Source organism: Eptesicus fuscus, chromosome 3 (genome assembly GCF_027574615.1).
Source record: "Eptesicus fuscus isolate TK198812 chromosome 3, DD_ASM_mEF_20220401, whole genome shotgun sequence".
Lineage (NCBI taxonomy): Eukaryota > Metazoa > Chordata > Mammalia > Chiroptera > Vespertilionidae > Eptesicus > Eptesicus fuscus.
Window position 1 is genome coordinate 103,793,226 of NC_072475.1, and position 21,530 is coordinate 103,814,755.

The following is a 21,530-nucleotide window of genomic DNA, read 5'->3' on the forward strand; positions in this document are numbered from 1 at the left end:
CTGCTAGAAATGAAACTTTTTCATATTTTAGGTTATTTCTTCAGCTTCCTGTTGAATTACTTGGTTAAAACGATATGAGCATATCAAGGGGGGGCAAAAATGATGAGATGATATAGTGCTCTAACCACCTTTTATGTAACTGCTTTTTTAAAAAATTATACATTTAACTAGAGGCCCAATACATGAAATTTGTGCAAGGGGCTCGGCCCTCATGGCCTCAGCTGCCTCGCGGCCCCGCAGCCCCGCCCACTGGTCGTTCTGGAAGGTTGTTTCAGAAGGTTGTTCTGCGTCTGGTCTAATTGGCATATTAGCTCTTTATTATATAGGATGGCTTTCAGGCAGTCAATAAAAACCTTTGTATTTTAATTATTTTTGCAACTTTTTAACTGAGGAACTTGTTTTTAACCCTTTCAAATTCATCCTTGGTTAAGGTGCTTATACAGGACATGATAGTAATTGAAAAAGATAAATATGCAACCATTTTACTTCAATGAACCCTTAAATGCTTTATATGAATATTTTTTATGGTACCTTAGGATATCTAAACTTCAGAACAACAATACCTACTGAATTATTATCTGCACCCAAGCTATTTCCGTTTTTCAACTTTTACCCATATAATTAATCAGTATTATGCTGCTGAAACTCTTCTGTGGTGACTGGAAAGGTTTATAAAACCCTGATTTTTTTTCTTAGCTGCATTTTTTCCTAATGGAACTGTGTAAGGATCAGTATTCTAAGGAATACATTTTCTAGTTGCTACTTGCTATAAATTTGTCAGGGTGTCCCAAAAAAGTATATTTACATTTTAACAGCTGATAGCTCAATTTTGAAAATGAATTGTATTTTAATAAACACTGCTTTTTCCATTATTAAATGGGTGATGTACATTTTTTGGGGACACCCTATATTTTCTCTTCTTAAGACAGTATTGTTTGGGATTGGTGTTCTTGTGAGAAAATTTTTACAACTGTGTCCAGACAGATTTCTTAATTGATCTGCTTATTTCACTTTTATGAATGGAGACCTAGGACATTTATTACTACCTAATAAACATAATCTCTATAGGATATTTGTGATGGTAATATCAGGTTAGAATTATTCAAATATAAGCAATTTAAAATAGCATTAATCTATAATAATAAAAGTGTAATATACTAATTAGACCTGACAGCCGAATGACCTTCTGGATGTCATTCCGGACATCCTTCTGGATGAAGCCGCAGCAGCAGGGGCCAAGGCAGAGGCGGTTAGGGGTGATCAGGCAGGCAGGCAGGCAGAGTGGTTAGGGGCATTCAGGCAGACAGGTGAGCAGTTAGGGGTGATCTGGTAGGCAGGCAGGCGAGTGGTTAGGGTCAATGAGGCAGGCAGGCAGGTGAGCTGTTAGAAGCCAGCAGTCCCGGATTGTGAGAGGGAAGTCCCACTGCCAGTTTAGGCCCGATCCCACAGGGATCCCTGTGGGATCGGGCCTAAACTGGTAGTCGGATATCCCCCAAAGGGTCCCAGATTGCAAGAGGGTGCAGGCCGGGCTGAAGTACCCTTCCCCTCCCCTCTCGATGCAAGAATTTTGTGCACTGGGCTTCTAGTAGTATAATAATATTGGTAATGCCTGTCATTTATAGAGCAACAATTATGTCCCAGGTGTGGGGTAACCTGAATATTATCTCTCATGATCATGGCAAACATACAAGCTCGTTATTTTTTCTTGAAAAATTAAGGACTCAAAGTAAGGAAACCTTTTCTAAAAATGTTAGTTATAAATAGCATTTCTTTTAAAAGAAACAGTGCCAGTCTTGGCAATTAGTTTTATTTTATTGTTTAATTCTTTCTGCAAATGTACTTCTGGAAAGTCAGAATGTATTCACACCCCTAAAACATACCTTTAAATGGAAATAAAACCCTTTATTTATTAAAATTTTCTGTTTATTTTATATCAAAAGTAAAGTTTATTTTTGTTTAGGAAAACTTTTATGGTGCAATTTAAAATTACTCAAGCAAGCTTTATTGAAGCATTTTAGGTACTTTTGAACTTTGTTCATAGGTAAATACGAAATATGCTAATTATAAATCTATACAGTAAAATAAGATCTGAGCAGTATTTTGAATGAGCTGCATTATTATCTTCAAGTAGACTTTTCTAGATTTCATGCTAGCTTCCACTCTTAGTGTGGATTAGTGAAATTTATAGTCTTTGTTAAAGAAAATAAAAAGAAAGATATCTGATTGAGTTATTAAAAATAGTATCTTGCAGCTTTTAAAAAAACAAGAATTCATTGGATACTTATGATATAAATATATGGTACTAGGTCTCATAGGCTATTACAGAGTGAGTTAATCACCATAAAGTATGGATAGTGAATAGATACACACTTGATTACTAGAAAGGATAGAAACGTAAAATCATACGAAAGAAAACCTACAACTCTTCTGGGTTCAGAGGAATAACTTTGTGGGGTTTTTTTAAATCCTTACCCAAGGATATGTTTATTGATTTTAGAGAGAAGAGAGGAAGGGAGAGAGAGAAGTATTAATGTGAGAGAAAAACATAGATCGGTTGCCTCCCGTACATGCCATTATCGGGGATCTAACCCACAACCTTTTGGTGCATGGGACGACACTCCAACCAACTGAGCCACCTGGCCAGGGCAGAGAAATCTTATTTTAATGGAGATTAAGTATCAAAAAAGCTTTATGGAGTTATTAGAATTAAAAAAACAACAAAAACTACAGCTATGGAGATAGTAGTAGGAACTGCAACTCCACTGTTTATTATTTTTAAGGATTTAGAGTCCAAGATGCTTTATGGGAAAAAAGAAAATGAAAATTTAGTGTTTGAGATGAAAAGGGAAAGCTGGAGACCTTGTATTAATTCATTTGCTTCTAATACTCAGATTTAAGTGGTTTTGTTTTATACTAGACAAATGCAGATATTTTCAAAAGACTCAAGAATCTGCACTTAAACTGGGTGCTTCCATTGTTCTCTTTTCTAATGTTCATACTAATGATTTTTTCCTGCAGAAACCTGAAAGTACTACAAGCCAACCACCTTCTAACCAGCAAGTTGTAGAGGTGGCGATTCCTCATGTAGGGAAATTTGTGATTGAGTCAAAGGAGGGGGGTTATGATGATGAGGTACCTTTGTCACAGCGCTCTGCACTGTTCTACTTATTTTTTACTATTTAATACTTTGGGCATGCCTGCACCCTCACACTGATGTCTATTACTGCATAACACAGCTTTACCACCCATGGTCTGAAATTACCTTACCAATCGCTAACACAACTTCCATTTTCAAATAACAATTTAAGCAGAAAGCTTATGGAATTTTTCAGAATAATAATTTTATGTTTCTCATGTTAATTCTTTTATGCAGATGTAGAATTGATTTACTCTCAGGCTGATAGATTACAAATAAGATTTGTTCAATTAAATAGCAAAATTTTTGAGCATTTAAAAATAATTTTTATTTTAATTTTCTCTTTTGCTTGAGTTACTTATTATAATACTTTGCCCACCATTTCCTACCAGAAGAACATACATCCTTATTACAAATAGATAATTGGTATTTTTGCTTCTGCAATCTCCATGTGACTATGAATTGAATGATTCATCAACATTGCTGAATGCCTACCAGAGTTTTATACACCATGGGACTTCCAACTTATCTCTTCCTACCTCTCCACTATTAATTCTCATCTAGTTACTTTTCTAACAGTATAGAAGCATTTTTGCTTCTCATGATACGTTTTGGAGAATCCAGATGAAAATACGCTATTGTCTTGGTCCCATCAGATTTGCCCCCTTTCCTCCACTTTTCTCTTAAGACTCTTACATTTTGAAATCTTCCATATTTCAGGAAGGACATAGAGAAGATGTTAGATTCTATAATTTGTTAGTTTTTACTGGCATAGATGAGAATTGAATATACACTAAGTAGTTTTTTCCAAGTAACCTTTTTGTAGACTTATTTCAAGATTATAATTAAAGTATGAGTTAAAAATGTCTTTATGGCACTAAAATCAGAGGTGTCATACAGATATTAATTTTACTGCATCAGTGTAAAAAAGCATGGCTATAATGAGAATAAGGAGCAGGTTTGTGAGATAGGAAATAGTGAAAAGGATTTTCTCAAGTAGTTAATTTTATTGCAACTCTCAGTATATAATCCAAAATATATACTATGAGTAATAGTTTCGGTGAATCAGAGGTAATTGATGTACTCTCTCTTTTTTAAAAAAAATATTTTTTTATTGATCTTAGGGAAAGGAAGGGAGAGGGATAGAAAGGTAGAAAATTGATGAGAGAGAAAGATCTCTTGCATGCCCCCTCCTGGGGATCAAGCCGGCAACCCAGGCACGTGCCCTGACCCGGAATCGATCCATGACCTCCTGGTTCATAGGCAGTTGCTCAACCACTGAGCCCCACCAGCCGGGCTAGATGCACTCTCTTGACAGCTCTAATATCATAGCTTCATAGTGCCTTGGGTTATATCATTTTTCAGGTATTTTAAAATGTAAACAGCTAAAAATAAGCTATTATAAAAACGAATATACTTCAGTATTTAGTACTTAATATGTTGTTCTAATTATTTTAATACTACTATGCTGGTACTTGAAAATTATGGAAACTTAACGTTTGTAATAAAAATGTTTATTAAGCACCTCTGCTTGTTTTAGGGTGACCCTTCTGGCATTAACAAAACAGAATTATGATTAATCATTTAACACTATCTTTTGTACAAATGCTTATGCTACTGACAGGGTTTTTTTTTAATGCATTAGAGTGATGATTTAACAGTGCATGTGCTTGGCACCAAGGTCTGTGGACACAGGGTTGCTGCAAATGGATGTTCAGGTTGTATGGTTGTGCAGGGACGCCTAGTCAATGGGCGGACTTGGAGTTGAAATTGAGCTTATGCTGACTGAGCTCCCCAAGCCTTAATGAAGAGGCACCTTTTCAAATAAAAAGATTGTTCCTATTTCTAAATGCTTCTCTTATTCAGAGGGCAGCACATTTTTCTAATTTGTTAAGAAGGGGGTCTTTTTAAAATTCTCTGGTTCAGAGAGGATGCCTTTTTGCTTTTTGCACAAAGGCACCATATGAACTAGATGTGGCCCTGTAGAGACTTTGAAATATACTTACATGCATACTGGATCACGTTTGCTATTAAAAAAATGCAACATTTGATTTATAAATAATGAAAAGCAAAGGACTTCTAACTTGCATGTAAAGAAATTATTTTGGTTTTTTAAATTTTTTATGTTACTCATTCAAAAACTCTTACTTTCAATCCCTTGTGGCAGATCATGATGACACCGAACATGCAAGGTATTATCATGGCGATAGGTAAATCCAGGAGTGTATATGACAGGTGTGGCCCTGAAGCAGGGTTCTTTAAGGTACAATTAACGTTTTCATTTTATTTTCTTACTATTTTTAAATGAGACTTCTTAAAATGTTTTATTTCCTTGAACTAAATTTGTTTTCTTGTATAATTTCTCTTTTCCTAAAGTAGCCATGGTTACCTGATGTTCTGGGGGTTTCTTTTATGCATGAATCTAAGACTGATTTTTTTTTTCTTTTAATCTAGATAATTCAACAAAAACAAAGCATTTTACCCAAGTTACCCTAGTAGTGTACCTCGGTTTTGTTAGCAGAAATTTGAATTATGTTTTTATTTGAAGGGGAAAAAAGTGTATTTATTGATGAGCAAAACTAAGAACTGAGTAACTCTCTGATAATAGTTTATTTTTTCCTCATTGGTATACCCTTAGTTAGTCTTATATTTTTCTTTAATTTTGTTATCACATGATACTAAATTGCTTTCTTTTTTGGGTTATTTTTTAAATTATTCATTCATGTGTTATCATTTTATGTTTCTATTCACTTATGTTTTCCCCATGGTTAATTTTTGATATCCTTGTCATTTCAAGGCATGTGAGATAAATCAAGCTGATGCATCATTTGATGACATAATCTTTTTCCCCTCTAATTCCAGATTTTTAAAATGTTTTTATTACCATATTATTTGCTTTTACTTATTTGTAAAATAAGTGAGCATGTGCAGTGAAATGAAAGGGAGTGTTTGAAGGTGATAATGACTTGAAACATAAAGTTATAATTACTGCCCAACACAGTGGAGCCCCTTATCTGTGAGAGAAATTGCTCTGAAGAAAATAGCAAAGACAAGAAATTGAGGATATTTCTTTGGGAAAAATGGATCAGCTTTTACATAAATGTCTAATGTATATTATAAAATTCTAATCTTTGGTCATTCCTTTTATTCCTACAGAATGTATTAAATACTCGGTTTAGCTTGTGGTTGGGGTTTGGCTTTTTTTGTTTTTAAGTTTAAATATTTCTTAAAAGGAATCTTTTTCACCGTATCAGAAAATGGAATTATAATAGCATGCTGGTATCTGGACAGTTCTGAGACAACATTTTTTTTAAAGTAGATTGTGTCAGTTATTTATTGTTGCATAACAAGACACTCCAAAACTTAGTGGTTTTCAACAACAGTGACATGACTGGACAGTTCTTTGCTGATCTGGGCCTCTATATCATCTTATACCCCTGAGCTGTTTAACTTTAGGGACTTATAAATGTTCAGAGGTGATGAGCCATATCTTTATACTAGGGGCCCAGTGCACGAATTCGTGCACCTTGAAAGGAACTGTGGGCCGCGAGGCTGAGGTAGGCACAGGGGCGGGTCTCGGCCCATCCTCTGTGCCTCCGCTCAGCCCCTCCTGCCATGGCCCCCGGTCCCTTGTCTGCCTGCAGCCCCACTCCCGCCGCTGCCACTCCCATGCGCTGATGGTGCCAGCCCTGCTTGCACCCACTGACAGTGTGGAGTGATTGGGGCCGGCACCAGCAGCGGAGCAAGCAGCAGCTCCGGAGCCAGCTGCGGGTGCAAGTGGGGCCGGCGCTGGCAGCAGGTGCAGGCGCAGCACCAGGTGGGACCGCAGCATGTGGGAGCAAAGAATTTTCAGTAACCACCAGAGTCTTGCCCTGATGACAGCGACCGGCACCCCGCCTTGGTCTGGAACCCCCACTCACCTGCTCCACCATCCTGCGGCGGCCAACTCCCACCATGTTCCGCACACAGCCCCCGGCGACTGGTTGTTCCGCTGTTCGGTCTATTTGCATATTAGCCTTTTATTATATAGGATCACATTTATTTATTCCCTCTGAGGCAGGGAATGGTTGGAAGAGACTTCTGCCTTTGGGTCCCCAATGAAGTCTTGGGTCCTAACCGAGGCTCTGTTAAACTATACGTATGACCAAGTCATTGACTCACCCTGGTCTTCATTTGATAGAAATCAGTAGGTTTCAAGTGTTCTGCCCCAACCCACCTGAGGGATAAGATAAATTTCCTTTAGCAGCTAAATTCAGTTGATTAGTTTGTTGTTTAAAGTATAAAAACTATATTATAAAAATAGCAGATGTTCATAGTAAAACAGTACAATGGAAAGTTAAATGAAATGTTCATGCTCTTTTACTACTCTCGTTCCATCCCATATCCACAAATGTAACCACTGTTAGTTCTTTTGTGTAGCCTTCTAGCAACTTTTTTAATAATCCTTTGTTTTTATTAAATATAACATTTTTTAAAATTATTTTAAGAATCTAAAATTTTCTTTTAATTTTTTCTACTGTTCCATCATCAAACTCCATCTTTAAAAATACTGCTTATTTTCAGTAGTACTTTCAGTATATAAAACAAAACAAAAAAGACCTTGTGCATAGTAGCCTATATCAATAAACACTTTTGAACTTGTTTGGATTAGCATGACCAACCATCCTGGTATGCCCAAGACTGTGTAACTCCTGGGAGAAGGAACTTTAAGTGCTAAAACTGTAGAACTTCTGACAAAATGGTCCCAGGATGAGTTGATCACCCTAATAAGATCCCTTAAGAAAGGTTGAAAAACTACTCTTAAAAAAACAAAACAAAAAACAAACTTTTATGTTTAAAAATGTATCCTTATTCCTAGGTCGTCTGCAGTTTCTTTTTTAATAAGACATTGGATATATGTCTTCTAAAGTTTTCATCTATTTCTAGTGGAAAAGTTATCTATTGCTTACAGTGCCATTGCCATTTATTATCAAAGTTGGGGATCTTTATGTTGAATTGGATCTCATTTTTATTAAATTAATCTCTGCATATATATTTTATTAGATTATCCAAAGTCATCTTTATTTTTTTCCAACAATAAAAACAAGTGAATTTGCTTTCTTGCCTTGGCATTTATGAATGCAGATTTAATCACATAAATTTAGACTTCCTGTGAGAGAGTTTGAAACCTCTCATCCACCCACACACCCACCCACCCTCCCTCTCCTTCCCTCCGAAATTCTGCACTCTGTTCCATGCTTCCATGTCTCTGGACCCACTCCGTGAATCCGTTTATTTTGTTAATTAGATTCCACATATGAGTGCAATCATGTGATACTTATCTTTCTCTGACTGGCTTATTTCATTAGCATGATACTCTCCAGATCCCTCCATGCTGTCTCAAAGGGTAAGAGTTATTCTTTTCTACCACTGCATAGTATTCCATGGTATAAATGTACCATAGCTTTTTTATCCACTCGTCCAGTGATGGCGAACCTATGACACGTGTGTCAGCACTGACACGCATAGCCATTTCTGATGACGTGGCCGCTGAGGTTTATTAAATACAATTATATATAACAATTATACATTTATGTTATTTAAACTATAAATATAGCAAAATAATGTTTTTTCCTCAAAGTGACACACTACCCAAGTTATGCTCAGTTTTTTGGCGAAGTTTGACACACCAAGCTCAAAAGGTTGCCCATCACTGCACTCTTAGCTATTGTAAATTGTGCTGCTATAAACAGAGGGGTGCATACATTCTTTCTGATTGGTGTTTCCCGTTTTCTTAAAATATGTTGTGTTGCAAGAAGTGGATCACTGGGTAAAATGGGAGTTAAATATTTAATTTTTTTGAGAAAACTCCTTATTGTTTTCTATAATGGCTGCACCAGTCTGCATTGCCACCAGCAGTGTACTAGGGTTCCCTTTTCTCCATATCCTCGCAGGCACTTGTCATGATGGTAGCCATTCTGATAGGTGTGAGGTGATACCTCGTTGTCATTTTAATTTGCATCTCTCTGATGATTAGTGACTTTGAGCATTTTTTCATGTCTCTTGGCCATCTGAAAGTCCCCTTTGGAGAAGTGTTGATTTAGGTCATTTGCCCATTTTTTAATTAGATTGTTTGTCTTCCTTTTGTTAAATTGTATGAGTTCCTTATATATTTTGGATATTAACCCTTTATCAGATGTATCATTGCCAATATGTTCTTCTATACAGTGGGCTCCCTTTTCGTTTTGATGATGGTTTCTTTTGCTGTGCAGGAGCTATTTATTTTGATGTAGTCCCATTTGTTTATTTTCTCCTTAGTTTCCTTTGTCCTGGGAGATGTATCCGTAAATATATTGCTACAAGATATGTCTGAGATTTTGCTGTCTTTGGTTTCACCTAGGGTTTTTATGGTTTCATAATTTACATTTAAGTCTTTTTATCTGATGATTAGTGACTTTGAGCCATTCTGACAGGTGTGAGGTGATACCTCATTGTTCTGTAGTTTTCCAGATATAAGTCTTTTACCTCCTTGGTTAAGTTAATTCCTAAGTATCTTAATTTTTTTATTGCAATGCTAAATGGGATTATTTGTTTAGTTTCTCTTTCTGAGAATTCATTTCTGGTGTATTAAAAAAACATCGATTTTTGGGTATTGATTTTGTATCTTGGTACATTGCCAAATTAATTTATTAAATCTTGTAGTTTTGGTGGAGTTTTTAGGGTTTTCTATGTACAATATCATGTGACCAGAAAATAATGAGAGTGTTCCTTCCTCCTTTCCAATTTGGATGCCTTTTATTTCTTCTTCTTATGTTATTGCTGTGGCTAGGACTTCCAGTACTACATTGAATAAGAGTGGTGAAAGTGGACATCCCAGTCTTTTTCCTGTTCTTAGAGTAAGTGGTTTTAGTTTTTTCACATTGAGCATGATGTTCACTGTAGATCATTTGAGATATACTCCCTCTATTCCCACTTTGCTGAGAGTTTTTATCCAAAATGGGTTTTGGATTTTTTTAATGCTTTTTCTGCATCTGTTGATATGGTCATGTGATTTTTGTCTTTCAGTTTATGTGGTATATCACATTTATTGATTTGTGAATATTGGAACAGCCAGAATAAATTCCACTTTGTCATGGTGTATGATCTTTTTAATATATTGCTGAATTTGATTTGCTAATATGTTGTTGAGAATTTTAGCACCTATGTTCAGAGATATTGACCAGTAATTCTCTTTCTTTATAGTGACTTTGTCTGGTTTTAGAATTCGGATCATGCTGGCCTCATAAAAAGAGCTTGGAAGTGTGCCTTCCAGTTGGATTTTTTGGAATAGTTTGAGGAGGATGGTTTTAGTTTTTCTTTGAATGTTTGGGGAAACTTCTCTGTGAAGCCATCCGGGCCCAGGCTTTTGGTGGCTGAGAGTTTTTTTTTTATTACTTCTTCTATTTCGTACATTGTTATTGGCCTATTCAAGTTTTTTTTATTCTTCCTGATTCAGTTTTGGGAAATTGTATTTTTCTTGGAATTTGTCCATAATATCCACTTGTCCAGTTTGTTGTTTATAGCAGTTCACAATATTTTCTTACATTCCTTTGTACTTCTGTGGTGTCAGTGGTTACTTCTTCACTTTCTTTTTTTATTTCATTTATTTGGGTTCTCTCTTTTTGTTTCTTGATGAGTCTGGCTAATGGTTTCCTAATCTTGTTTATCCTTTCAAAGAATCAGCTATTAGTTTCATTGATTTTTTTTGGTATTTTTTTCTCTGTTATTTATTTCTACTCTAATCTTTATTATTTCCTTCTTTTTATTTAATCTGGGCTTTTCTTGTTGTTCTATTTCTAGTTTTTTTTTTTTAAGTTGTAGGGTTAAATAGTTTATTATTTTTCTTATTTTTTGAGGTATGTCTGTAGTGCCATGAACTTCCGTCTCAAGAAGGCTTTTGCTGTGTCCCAGAGGTTTGCATTGTTGTATGTTCATTTTCATTTGTTTCCAGGAAGTTTTTGATTTCTTGATTGATATCATTGGCCACCCATTCATTGTTTAATAACATGCTATTTAGCCTCCATGTGTTTGAATATTTTGATGTGTTTTTACTGTAGTTGATTTCTAATTTCATTCCACTTTGATCTGAGAAGAGGCTTGATATGATTTCCATCTTCTTGAACTTGTAGAAACTTGTTTTGTGTTCAAACATGTGATCTATCTTTGTGAATTACCCATGAGAACTTGAGAAGAATTATATTCTGCAGCTTTGTGGTGAAATGTTCTATAAATGTCAATTAAATATATCTGATCCAGTGTGTCCTTTAGAGTCACTTTTTCTTGTTAATCTTTTGTCTGCAAGATCTATGCAGTGAAATCAGCGGAGTGTTAAAGTCCCCGACTATTACTTTATTACTATCGATCTCTCCTTTGAAGTCCTTTAAAAGTGTTTTTTTTAAATATATTTAGATGCTCCTATATTGGGTGCATATATGTTTATAAGAGTTATATCCTCTTGTTGGATTGATTCCATTTAATATTATGTAGTGTCCTTTGTTGGCTCTTGTGATCGCCTTCATTTTGAAGTCTATTTTGTCAGATATGAGTATTGCTGCCCCATCTTTTCTTTCTTTTTTATTTGCATGGGAAAATATTTTTCCAATCCTTCCCTCTCATCTTGTGTGTGTCTTTTTTTCTCAGGTGGGTCTCTTGTAGACAGCATATAGTTGTGTCAGGTTTTCATATCCATTTAGCTGCCCTATGTCTTTTGATTTGATCATTTAATTCATTTACATTTAAGGATATTATTGATATGTACATTTTTATTGTCATTTTAATTCTGTATGCCTAGGTTTCTCTCTATTTCTTCTTATTGCAGAAGTCCCTTTGGCATTTCTTGTAATGCTGGCTTTGTGGTGATGAACTCTTTAGCCTTTTTTTTTTTTTTTTGTCTGGGAAGCTCTTTATTTCACCCTCTATTTTGAATGATAGCCTTGCTGGATATAGTAATCTTGGTTTCACTTCCCTGCTTTCATTACTTTGAGTACTTCATGCCATTCCCTTCTGGCCTGTAGAGTTTCTGATGAGAAATCAGGTGTCAGCCTTATGGGATATCCTTTGTAGGTAACAGTTTGCTTTTTTCTTGCTGCCTTAAGATTCTCTCTCTTTAATTTTTGGCATTCTAATTAGAATTTATCTTGGCATGGGCTTGTTTGAGTTCTTCTTGTTTGAGACTCTCTGTGCCTCCTGAACAGTGTGACTTTTTCCTTCACCAGGTTAGGGAAGTTTTATGCCATTATTTATTTAAACACTTTCTCTGTCTCTTTCTCCCTTTCTGCCTCATCTGGCACACCTACTATGCAAGTATTATTATATTTCATGTTGTCCCATAGCTTCCTTATCTGTCCCTTCTGTTTTTTAATTGTTTTGTTGTTGTTCTCTAAGTGATTTTTTTCTACCCTGTCTTCTAATTCACTGACCCGATTCTCAGCTTCCCCTGATCTGCTGTGTATTCCTTCCAATGTGTTGTTTATTAGTGCTATGTCATTCTTTATTTCTGTTTTCATAATTATTGTATCTTTTCTCATGCTGTTGATCATCTTTGCCATCATTATTCTGAACGCTATATCAGAAAAATTTCTTATTTTCATTTCATTTATGTTCTTCTGGAGAATTCTCTTGTTCTTTGATTTGGAGGTTGTTGTTTTTTTGTTTTTGTTTTTGTTTTTTGTCTCCTCATTTTGGCTGCCTGTTTCGGTTTGTGACTATGTTAGGTAGATCTGCCTCTAATCTCTAGAGCAGGACAGTGTCAAATGCTGTTTCTCACTAATTTAATCAGGGAAATACTCATAGCCTCCAGATACCGCCTCTGCCTGAAGACTGATTGGATTAAGTCTTGAGTAGCCCTCAGGCAGTCATTCACAGGGGAGGATAGTTCTTCCAACAGGGTGGGGCAATTGCTTCTGCCTGGAGGGAAATTGTTATTCTCAGTCTCCTTTATGGGCCTAGGAAACTCCACAGGGTGGGGCAATGTATTTTCCAATAGGGTGGTTCAACTCTCTTCCCTGTAGGCAAAACTGCCTGGATTGCAAATGTCTGTGTAAGATGACTTTCACAGTGTAAGGGAGTAACTCGGCACAGGAACCCGGAGTGTCTGCTTTCTGAGCTCTATCCTTAGAGCCCCATACTCTAACTTCTGCTTACATAGCTCCTGTCCACTCTGACCTCCCTCTGCGGGAGCACAGGGGAGTGGCTACACACAGAATACTTTTTTGGTTCTTTAAGAGGGTGCCTGCATTTCCAACCATCTTTCCATGACAGACAGCAACCCTGCTGCTTTTCATAGCCAGATCTTATGTGGGCACCTTTCCCAGCTGTGCTCTCTGCTGGGGTGGCCAGCTTGGAGAATAGACCCCAGAGTTCTCAGTGGCAACTCCCCACAGCTGAGATATCTCTCTGGAACTTCACCTGCTGTCTGTGGGATCCCATCCAGCTCTTTTGTGCCTCCTCCCTTCCTACCAGTCTCTGTGCTGTTTTCACTTAACGTCTTTGGTTATCAGGGTTATCTCCAGCTAGTCTTCCATTAATTATTCAGGATATTTTTTTGTATTTTACTTGTAATTCCAGTTTGGTCCTGGGAGCATGTCTGTGTAGCATCCACTTACTCTGCCGCCATTTTTAATCTTCACATGAGGTACATTTTTTTACACATTTACTTTGAATTCCCTGCTGTGGGATTTGAATGATGAGCCCTTTCTTCTCCCACCTCACATGCTCACATTGACTCACACATACAGTTCCTGTCACTCCTACATCTCTCTCAAGCATACACAAACACACGCCTAAAATCTTGCCATTTTGATTAAATCAGAATTCTTTGTATAATGCCTATGTACTAGTATGCTCCTCGGAATTGACCTAAGTTCTAAACATTATTACTTTCACTTTCACTTTTTTTAACCTCAGCTTTCATTTTCCTTGGAGTTTTGTTTTTTGGTTTGCTTAATTTTCTATGTCTTATCACTGTTTCACTTCTAAAGTCTCCACCATTTGCTTGAATCTCCTCTTATTCTGTTCTTTTGGTTTACCCTCTAATTTTTATATAGTAGCAAATTTCTGAAATTTATATTTGTGTACATTTTATTTTTACCCATCTTTAATTGAGGAGTATATATGCATGTAATCTTATGTAAACTTTACTTGTTTATAATTCTTTTATATAGTTATAAATAATGTATAAGTATATGACTAACATTTGGAAAATTCTAGTTGATAATATATAATTTTAGGAAATCTGTTCAAAAGTAATATATAGAAATTGCAGTTACTCAGTAATACGGTGTCCAAAATATGTATATAGCACAGTATCAAACATGATGGCCACTTTTGTCTTTATATTATTCTTAAAATAGATATAGTATATTTTTAATTTTTTAATAGTTTATTATAAATTGAGGGAGAAGGTGTTTTTTTTAAATATCTCTTCTATCCTGTCACATTACCAAAAAAATCTTTGTTGGGTTTATTTTCTATTGGCTTTTCAGCTAGAAGAAGGAAGCTTTTCATCTTTGTGCTTAAGTACTTCTAGATATGGGTTTCCTTATGCATTTATGATCAGACCATTTTTTTATGTGTTGTATATGTGTGCTAGTGGTAAAACCACGTGATAAAAATGTTAGCATTGTTACTGATAAAAAATATAAGTTGCAAAGTGAAACTTACATCAGGCTGGGTAGTGGAGTTGCTAAGGTTTAAATTCTGAATTAGGATGAGTTACCAACCCAATCAGTGATTTTATCAGCCTCCCACATGGGAGTCTGCTCCTATAACCATGTAATATGAAAGGTAGAGAGATCTGGGAAAATAAATGAGGAAAGACACTTACCTAGGTTCTTCTCCCAATTTGACTATTTGTTAGGATTAGTTTTCATTGTTAACAGGAAGATCCCCCAAAAAAATAATGGCTTAAAAACAAAAGTTTCTATCATGCAAAAATGCAGAAATCCAGAGGAAGGCAATGCAGGACTACTCTGATGAGCAAAAATAAAAGTCAGAAGGAAAAAAAAGAATAACATTCTCAAAGTACTAGTTGCTTGTGTGTGTATGTACAGGGGTGGGAGTGAAAGGTCATATGATAATTATAATCATGGAATTGGTTTAACTTTTTTCACTTACTTTAAAAGACATTAAAATTTCTTTTTTGTAGAAGTTTTTTTCTAAACCTGGTAAAATACCTTTAGGATGTTAATGGAGTAATAACAGGTTTATATTATGAACCGTTTTTTAGCATTTATTTCATTTCTTCATAACAGTTGTTTCCTGGTGACATAACTTTATCTCTTTTAATTTTGAAATGCCTATTGTTATTACTCCTTTGTTTATTCAATAGATACTAGTATAAAATATATCAGTGAAATGGAGAGACCCAAGCAGTTCCACTTATAACTGGTACTTAATATGTGAGAAAGATGTTATTTCAAGTCAGTGTATAAAGGATGCTTTAGTCAAAATTTTATGTTTGGACTACTTGGCTACTTCTAGAAAACAAAATCCCTTATTTAGGAATCTAAACAAAAGTAAACTCCTGAAAATACTAGAACTAAAGATGTGCATAATTTTGAAAGTACTCATATAGGCCCAAATCCATAAAGAAAACATTGCTATATTTTATAAGATTTTAAAAATTCTACACAGTAAGACACTAAAAACAAATTTAAAGGTAAATGACAAAAAAATGCAATTTGCAACTTATAGACAAAACAAAATTTTTAGCAAAGCAAATGCTTATTTAAACAACAAAAATGCCTTAGAGGTTCTTTATTTTAATGAGAATGTCTCTAGTGTGTTTTATTATTAAGTACAAGAGACCCAATGCACGAAATTTGTGCATGGGTGGGGTCCCTAGGCCTGGCCAGCGATCAGGGCCGACTGGTGGGGTGATCGGGGGGAGTGCCAGCCCGCTCACTGGCTGTCCCCACTACTGCCCGTTTGCTGGCCGGCCCTGCTCCCCTGCCACCGCCGGTTGCCTCACTCTGCGGGGAGACTGGTGGCCCCCGCTGGCACCCTCCTTGGCTGGCCTGGGGCCTGCGGGCTGGGGGCAGCTCCTGCGTTGAGTGTCTGCCCTCTGGTGGTCAGTGTGCGTCATAACTGGTCCTCCCGCCGTTTGGTTGATTTGCATATTAAGCTTTGATTACATAGGATACTAGAGGCCCAGTGCATGAATTCATGCACAGGTGGGGTCCCTGGGGGAGGCCTGCGGAGATCGGGCTCCACCTTGTGCCCCCAGACGCGCAGCCCCAGCTTATGCCCCCAACCCCGCAGTCCCACCTGGCACCCTGCCTTGGCCTGGACCATCACCTCACCTCCTCCACCATTTCGCCTGCGGAGCAAACGATCGGTACTGGGCCCCCCAGCCCAGCTCCCTCAGTGCCTGGGAATCGGGCAGTGGCCCTGTCCTCCGCCACCACTGCTGGTTGCCGTTGGTGGGGTGATCAGGCCCACCTTGGCCTGGCACTGCACGCTCACCTACTCCACCATCCCACTGCAATCCCGCTTTCATCGGGGCCCATTTGGGTCGGCAGCGCCTCCGCTGCCACCCGCTGCCAGCACCACATCGCCAATGCCCAATATGTTCCACGCCACTTCCTAGTGGTGAGCACACGTCATAGCGAGCGGTCAAGCTCCTGGTCGAACTCCCTGACAAACGACCACCCAGGAGGGCAATTTGCATATTAGGCTTTTATTATATAGGATTGGGTTTTTAATCAATTCTTCTTATAAATCTAAAAACACTCTTAAATTCTTAATTTTTTTTTACACTGGTGCTGGAATTTAGAAAATTTTTAATGCATCTATTTGAGATGCTGAACTTGTTTCTTTTTAATTTGTAATCTTAACATTGACTTTCAAAAAAAGCATTGTAAACACCATGTATTCCTATATATTTTTTGTACACAGTGTAGTTTATTAAAAATGAATATGGATGTTGAGATCTATGTTCACAGATGAATTGATACATAGTTTCTTTTCTATATTTGTCAATTTTTTATATTAAGTTTAAACTAGCCTTGTAAAATCATTAAGGAGACTCTTCCCTTTTTTCAGGCTTTGGAGCAGTTTAGATATGATAGAAATCATCTTGTCCTTGAAGATTTGACATAACAGCACAGCTCTAAAACAGTGAGGGCCTGATTCCTTTATTGAGCACATATCTTGGGCAACGTTTTCAGTTCTTCTGTAGTTTTGCTGGGTCTCTTCAGTTTTTCTACCTCTTAAAGCAACCCTGGTAATTTGTATTTTCCTAGATGATCATCTGTTTAATCAAGATGTTATAGTTTATTGGCATAAAGTTATATGTATTATCCTTTTATAATTTTTAAAACTTTTACCTGTATTTTTGGTATTATCACCTTTATTTCTGGTGTTGAGTTTTCTTCCATTTTTGGTCTTCCCATTTAGCTTTTTGGAAAGAGAAATAATTAAATATATCCAATCACCACATTATTTTATTTTCTATAGTTTACTTTGGTTTATTTTCTTTCTTTCCCTAGTTTCTTGAAATAGTTTTATTTTGCTTAAGTTGGAAATTTTCTTGGACAACCAATCTGGCTGTGTCCTATAGATGTTGATATCTCATATTCTCAATATTAATATACATTTATTCCTTGGGCCTAAGAATTATTTAAAGCAGTATTTTAAATTTCTAAATGTTTAGTTTGAGAGTACCTTTATTTATAATTCTATTAGTTTGTGTTGTGGTGAAAGAATGTACCATACATGATGCTGCTAATCCTTTGGAATGTGAAGTGGGTTTTCTTCATCCCTGTTACACTGTCAGTTTTTAAAAATAGTCCATAAACATTTAAAATATATACATTTATTTATATATAGACACATTCTCTTTGTATTCAACTAACATTATTTTAGAGATAATAGCACTTAGAGAATTATGTGACTGGTTCTCTGTCACAATTAGTAAATGATATACTAGCTTTCTGAATCTTAGTCTAGTCAATTTTCCCTCAGATCCTACTGCCTCCAAAGTATATTGTATATTTGTATGTTTGGTATCTTCTAATATATATGTATAGTTATATCAAAATAAAGTCTGTAAGAAGTTATAAATTTAGAATGATTTTATAATATGATTTAGAAAAGTAAAAAGTGTTAGGTAGAAATCATTTGAATCTTTAGAATTGAAGATTGTAAGAGAGACTTAAACTAGTCTTACTGAATGAATCATCTGTAGGTAGATGGGGAATGAATCAGAAAAGACATCTTGTATGTGGAGAAAGGCACATGTGCATCTTGGAACAAGCCTGACGTAGGTGGATGGAGGAGGTCTTTGTTGAAGAAGAATCTATACTAATAAAAGGGTAATATGAAAATTTGTTGGGACGCCCTCATGCAATGACTGAACAGCAGGGGTGTCAGTGAGGGGCGAGCAAACAACCGAACAGCAGGCTGCCTGGGGCGACCAGGCTGGTGGCGGGGGGAGGGCAGTGAGGGGTGACCAGGCGGGCAGAGGGGGGCAAAGGGGCGACCAGGCCGGCGGGGGGGGGGGGGGCAGTTGGGGACAACCAGGAAGGTGGGGGGGGGGGGAGGGAGAGATGACCAGACCGGCAGGAGGGAGAGCAGTTAGGGGTGACCAGGAGCAGAAAGGGGGGGCAGTGAGGGGTGACCAGGCTGGCAGGCAGAGGCAGTTAGGGGTGGTCAGGCCAGCGTCGGGGGCCAGTTAGGGGCAACCAGGCCAGTAGGGGCGGCAGTTATGGGCTATCAAGCTAGCAGGCAGAGGTGGTTAGGGGTGATAAGACTGTCAGGGGGGCTAGTTAGGGGCTATCAGGCAGGCAGGCAGAGGCCATTAGGGGTGATTAGGCAGGCAGGCAGGCAGGTGAGTGGTTAGGAGCTAGTGGTCCCAGATTGTGAGAGAGATGTCCAACTGCCAGTTTAGGCCCAATCCATGGGCCGTTAGGGACCCCCCCCCCCCCCCGTGCACAAATTTTGTGCACCAGGCCTCTAGTCTATATATATAAAAGCCTAAGCAGCCGAACAACTGAACAACCAAACAACTTGTCGCTATGACGCACACTGACCACTAGGGGGCAGACGATCAATGTGGGAGCTGCCCCCTGGTGGTCAGTGTGCTCCCGCAGCCCCGATCGCCGGCCAGGCCGAGGGACCCCATCCATGCATGAATTCATGCACCAGGCCTCTAGTGGGAAATAAGACCATAGGTAAAATTGGGCCTGCTTAGTATAGGACTGGTGAAGAAAAGTTAAAAAATTAAATGCAAAGCAGTTCTATCACCTATTGACCAATGTTACATTTCATTTTGTAAATGTGTGGTGGTTTCATTGCAGTATCAGTGATAATTAAATTAACTGAAAGGACAAACAGTCCTAAGTATAAAGGACTCTGAGGAATTAATATGAGGTTGATACAATAACTCAACAGTGTTAACTGTATTAATGATAGATTGATTAGAGCTCTGCTAAATATATTAGCATGCTAAATCTGTTGACAGTTTGAAGGAATAAATAGGATTGCAGAATATTTTAAAAGTTAGAAAACTAAACTTTAAAATGTGGAATGTATGCTAGTAAAAAGCGTTTTTGTGTGTATTTGAAAAAGTAATTCGAGAAATTAAAATATACTTCTACTGGTTTAAACACCTATAGATTGTAAATTTGGCATTTTCTTGTGAAAATTAGGAGACTCTTAAATAGAGCAAAATCAAGAAATAAATAATCTTAGAGTAAAATAATTATATATATATATGTATATATATGTATATGTATATGTATATATATGTATATGTATATATATATTCCAGTGCTTTAATAAAAACCTATTTACTATTTATAAAATAATCACAGCCTCTATTTTGAAAGTAGGTAGAAAAAAGGATAACTACTTAGTGTTATAATTTCTATCTCTAAACTATAGTAATTATTTTAACAAACTCAATACAAATTTATTTTATTTTGGCCATACTAATTTAGGCCAAAAGCACAATATCTAAAATATTTGAATATTTAAAAACACACCTATAATAGCCTAAACAGTCATTGCCTAAGGGGCATAACAAGTAAAAACAGTTTTTGTTTTATATATTTTATCAAAATCAGTATAATTTGGTTATTAAATGAACATGTGCCTTTTTTTTCAAATTTGGAAAATGGGGAGATTTTAAATAGTTCTAAGCAGAGTTCATGTGTGCTAATTAGGTATGCCAAGAAGTGAACCTTGATAATCCTACATGTTAAGATATAGTCAATTTCCATGGCTATTTTAAACACTGCTCTCAGAGTTTAGAATGACATATATATTCTAAAAATAACCTAATAGAAGATATTATTTTAGCTATAAAGTAATTCTTACTCTATTATAATGCTGAGCTATATAGAAAGGACTTACTAGCCTTCCCCTTAAGGAAGTATAACAATATATAACTAGAACATTTCACTTAATGTCTGTTAGTTATATTTTCTCCCTTCTATAAAACACAGTTGTATAGGTGGTAATATCTGTACGTCCAAGAATTACTTAAGAAAGGCATACATTTGACAAAGAAAAACCCTTCTATAAAATGGATAATTTGAAATTTATGTTGCATAAAGCCCAAAAATATTTTACAGATAATAAAGCTAAAATTAGGTATAAGTCTAATATAATTACCTTTAATTGTAAAGGTTTCTTGTATACAGCATTATTTGATGTATTACTCCATACATATTTCTGTATGAGCAGATATTTTTCAAACCATTTGCTCATGGGTAGAAATGTATTAGTATTTATTTTCCATCATAATTATAGTTATAAATTATGAGGTGTTTTATCTATAAAGAAAAGCTCCAGCATCAAGGTGGTAATAGTAATAATATTCATTAATAAGTAATTATACTAATTTAATGCAAAAACTTTTGAAGCAACAAGGAATTCATTCTATGGTAACTACACTCTGGCCTTGCTTTTTCATCCCCTATCTGTGGGCTATTCAAACAAAAGTTAATTGTAATAATATTATTAGGATTCAAGAGCCAGCCATTTTCTCTCAGATATGGGTATTCCACAGGAGCTGTATTTCAGCTCTAGAATTTGGGATACTAGAGGCTACATCAAACTGATTCTAGAAAACATAGGATAGGAGATGCTTAGTATCTCAATCTTAGGCTATCTCCCATCCATTTACTAACCAGGCCCTGAATGGACTTTGACTAGGCTTTTGTAAGTTTTATAAAATGGCTCACATAGTAACCTTAGATGTATTGTTGATTTTACCATTTTTCTTTGTAGAAACACAAAGAACATTTATATATTGAAGGGATAAGGAAGGGCTTATGTGGTCAGTGTTTTAGAAAGTTCTTTTAATCTGTGGAACATGGAACAATAAATATTCTTATACATACTATTTGTTTGTAATACTTTAAAAGAAAAA

The 21,530-nt window shown here is 36.4% G+C and overlaps 1 protein-coding gene across 5 annotated transcripts in view; it reads left to right on the top strand.

Moving 5' to 3' along the window:
• The window catches only part of USP25 (ubiquitin specific peptidase 25), a 194,366-nt gene that overhangs the window by 158,009 nt on the left and 14,827 nt on the right, over positions 1 to 21,530 (top strand). For 2 of the 5 annotated variants that reach the window (XM_054714081.1, XM_054714077.1), the window contains exons 19-20: positions 3,019 to 3,132; positions 5,304 to 5,399. The exons of 1 other annotated variant lie outside the window; for it this stretch is intronic. In XM_054714081.1, the coding sequence (XP_054570056.1) occupies positions 3,019 to 3,132; positions 5,304 to 5,399 (210 nt within the window). The remainder of the gene's footprint in view (positions 1 to 3,018; positions 3,133 to 5,303; positions 5,400 to 21,530) is intronic. 2 more of the 5 variants (XM_054714078.1, XM_054714079.1) reach the window with 2 other exon arrangements.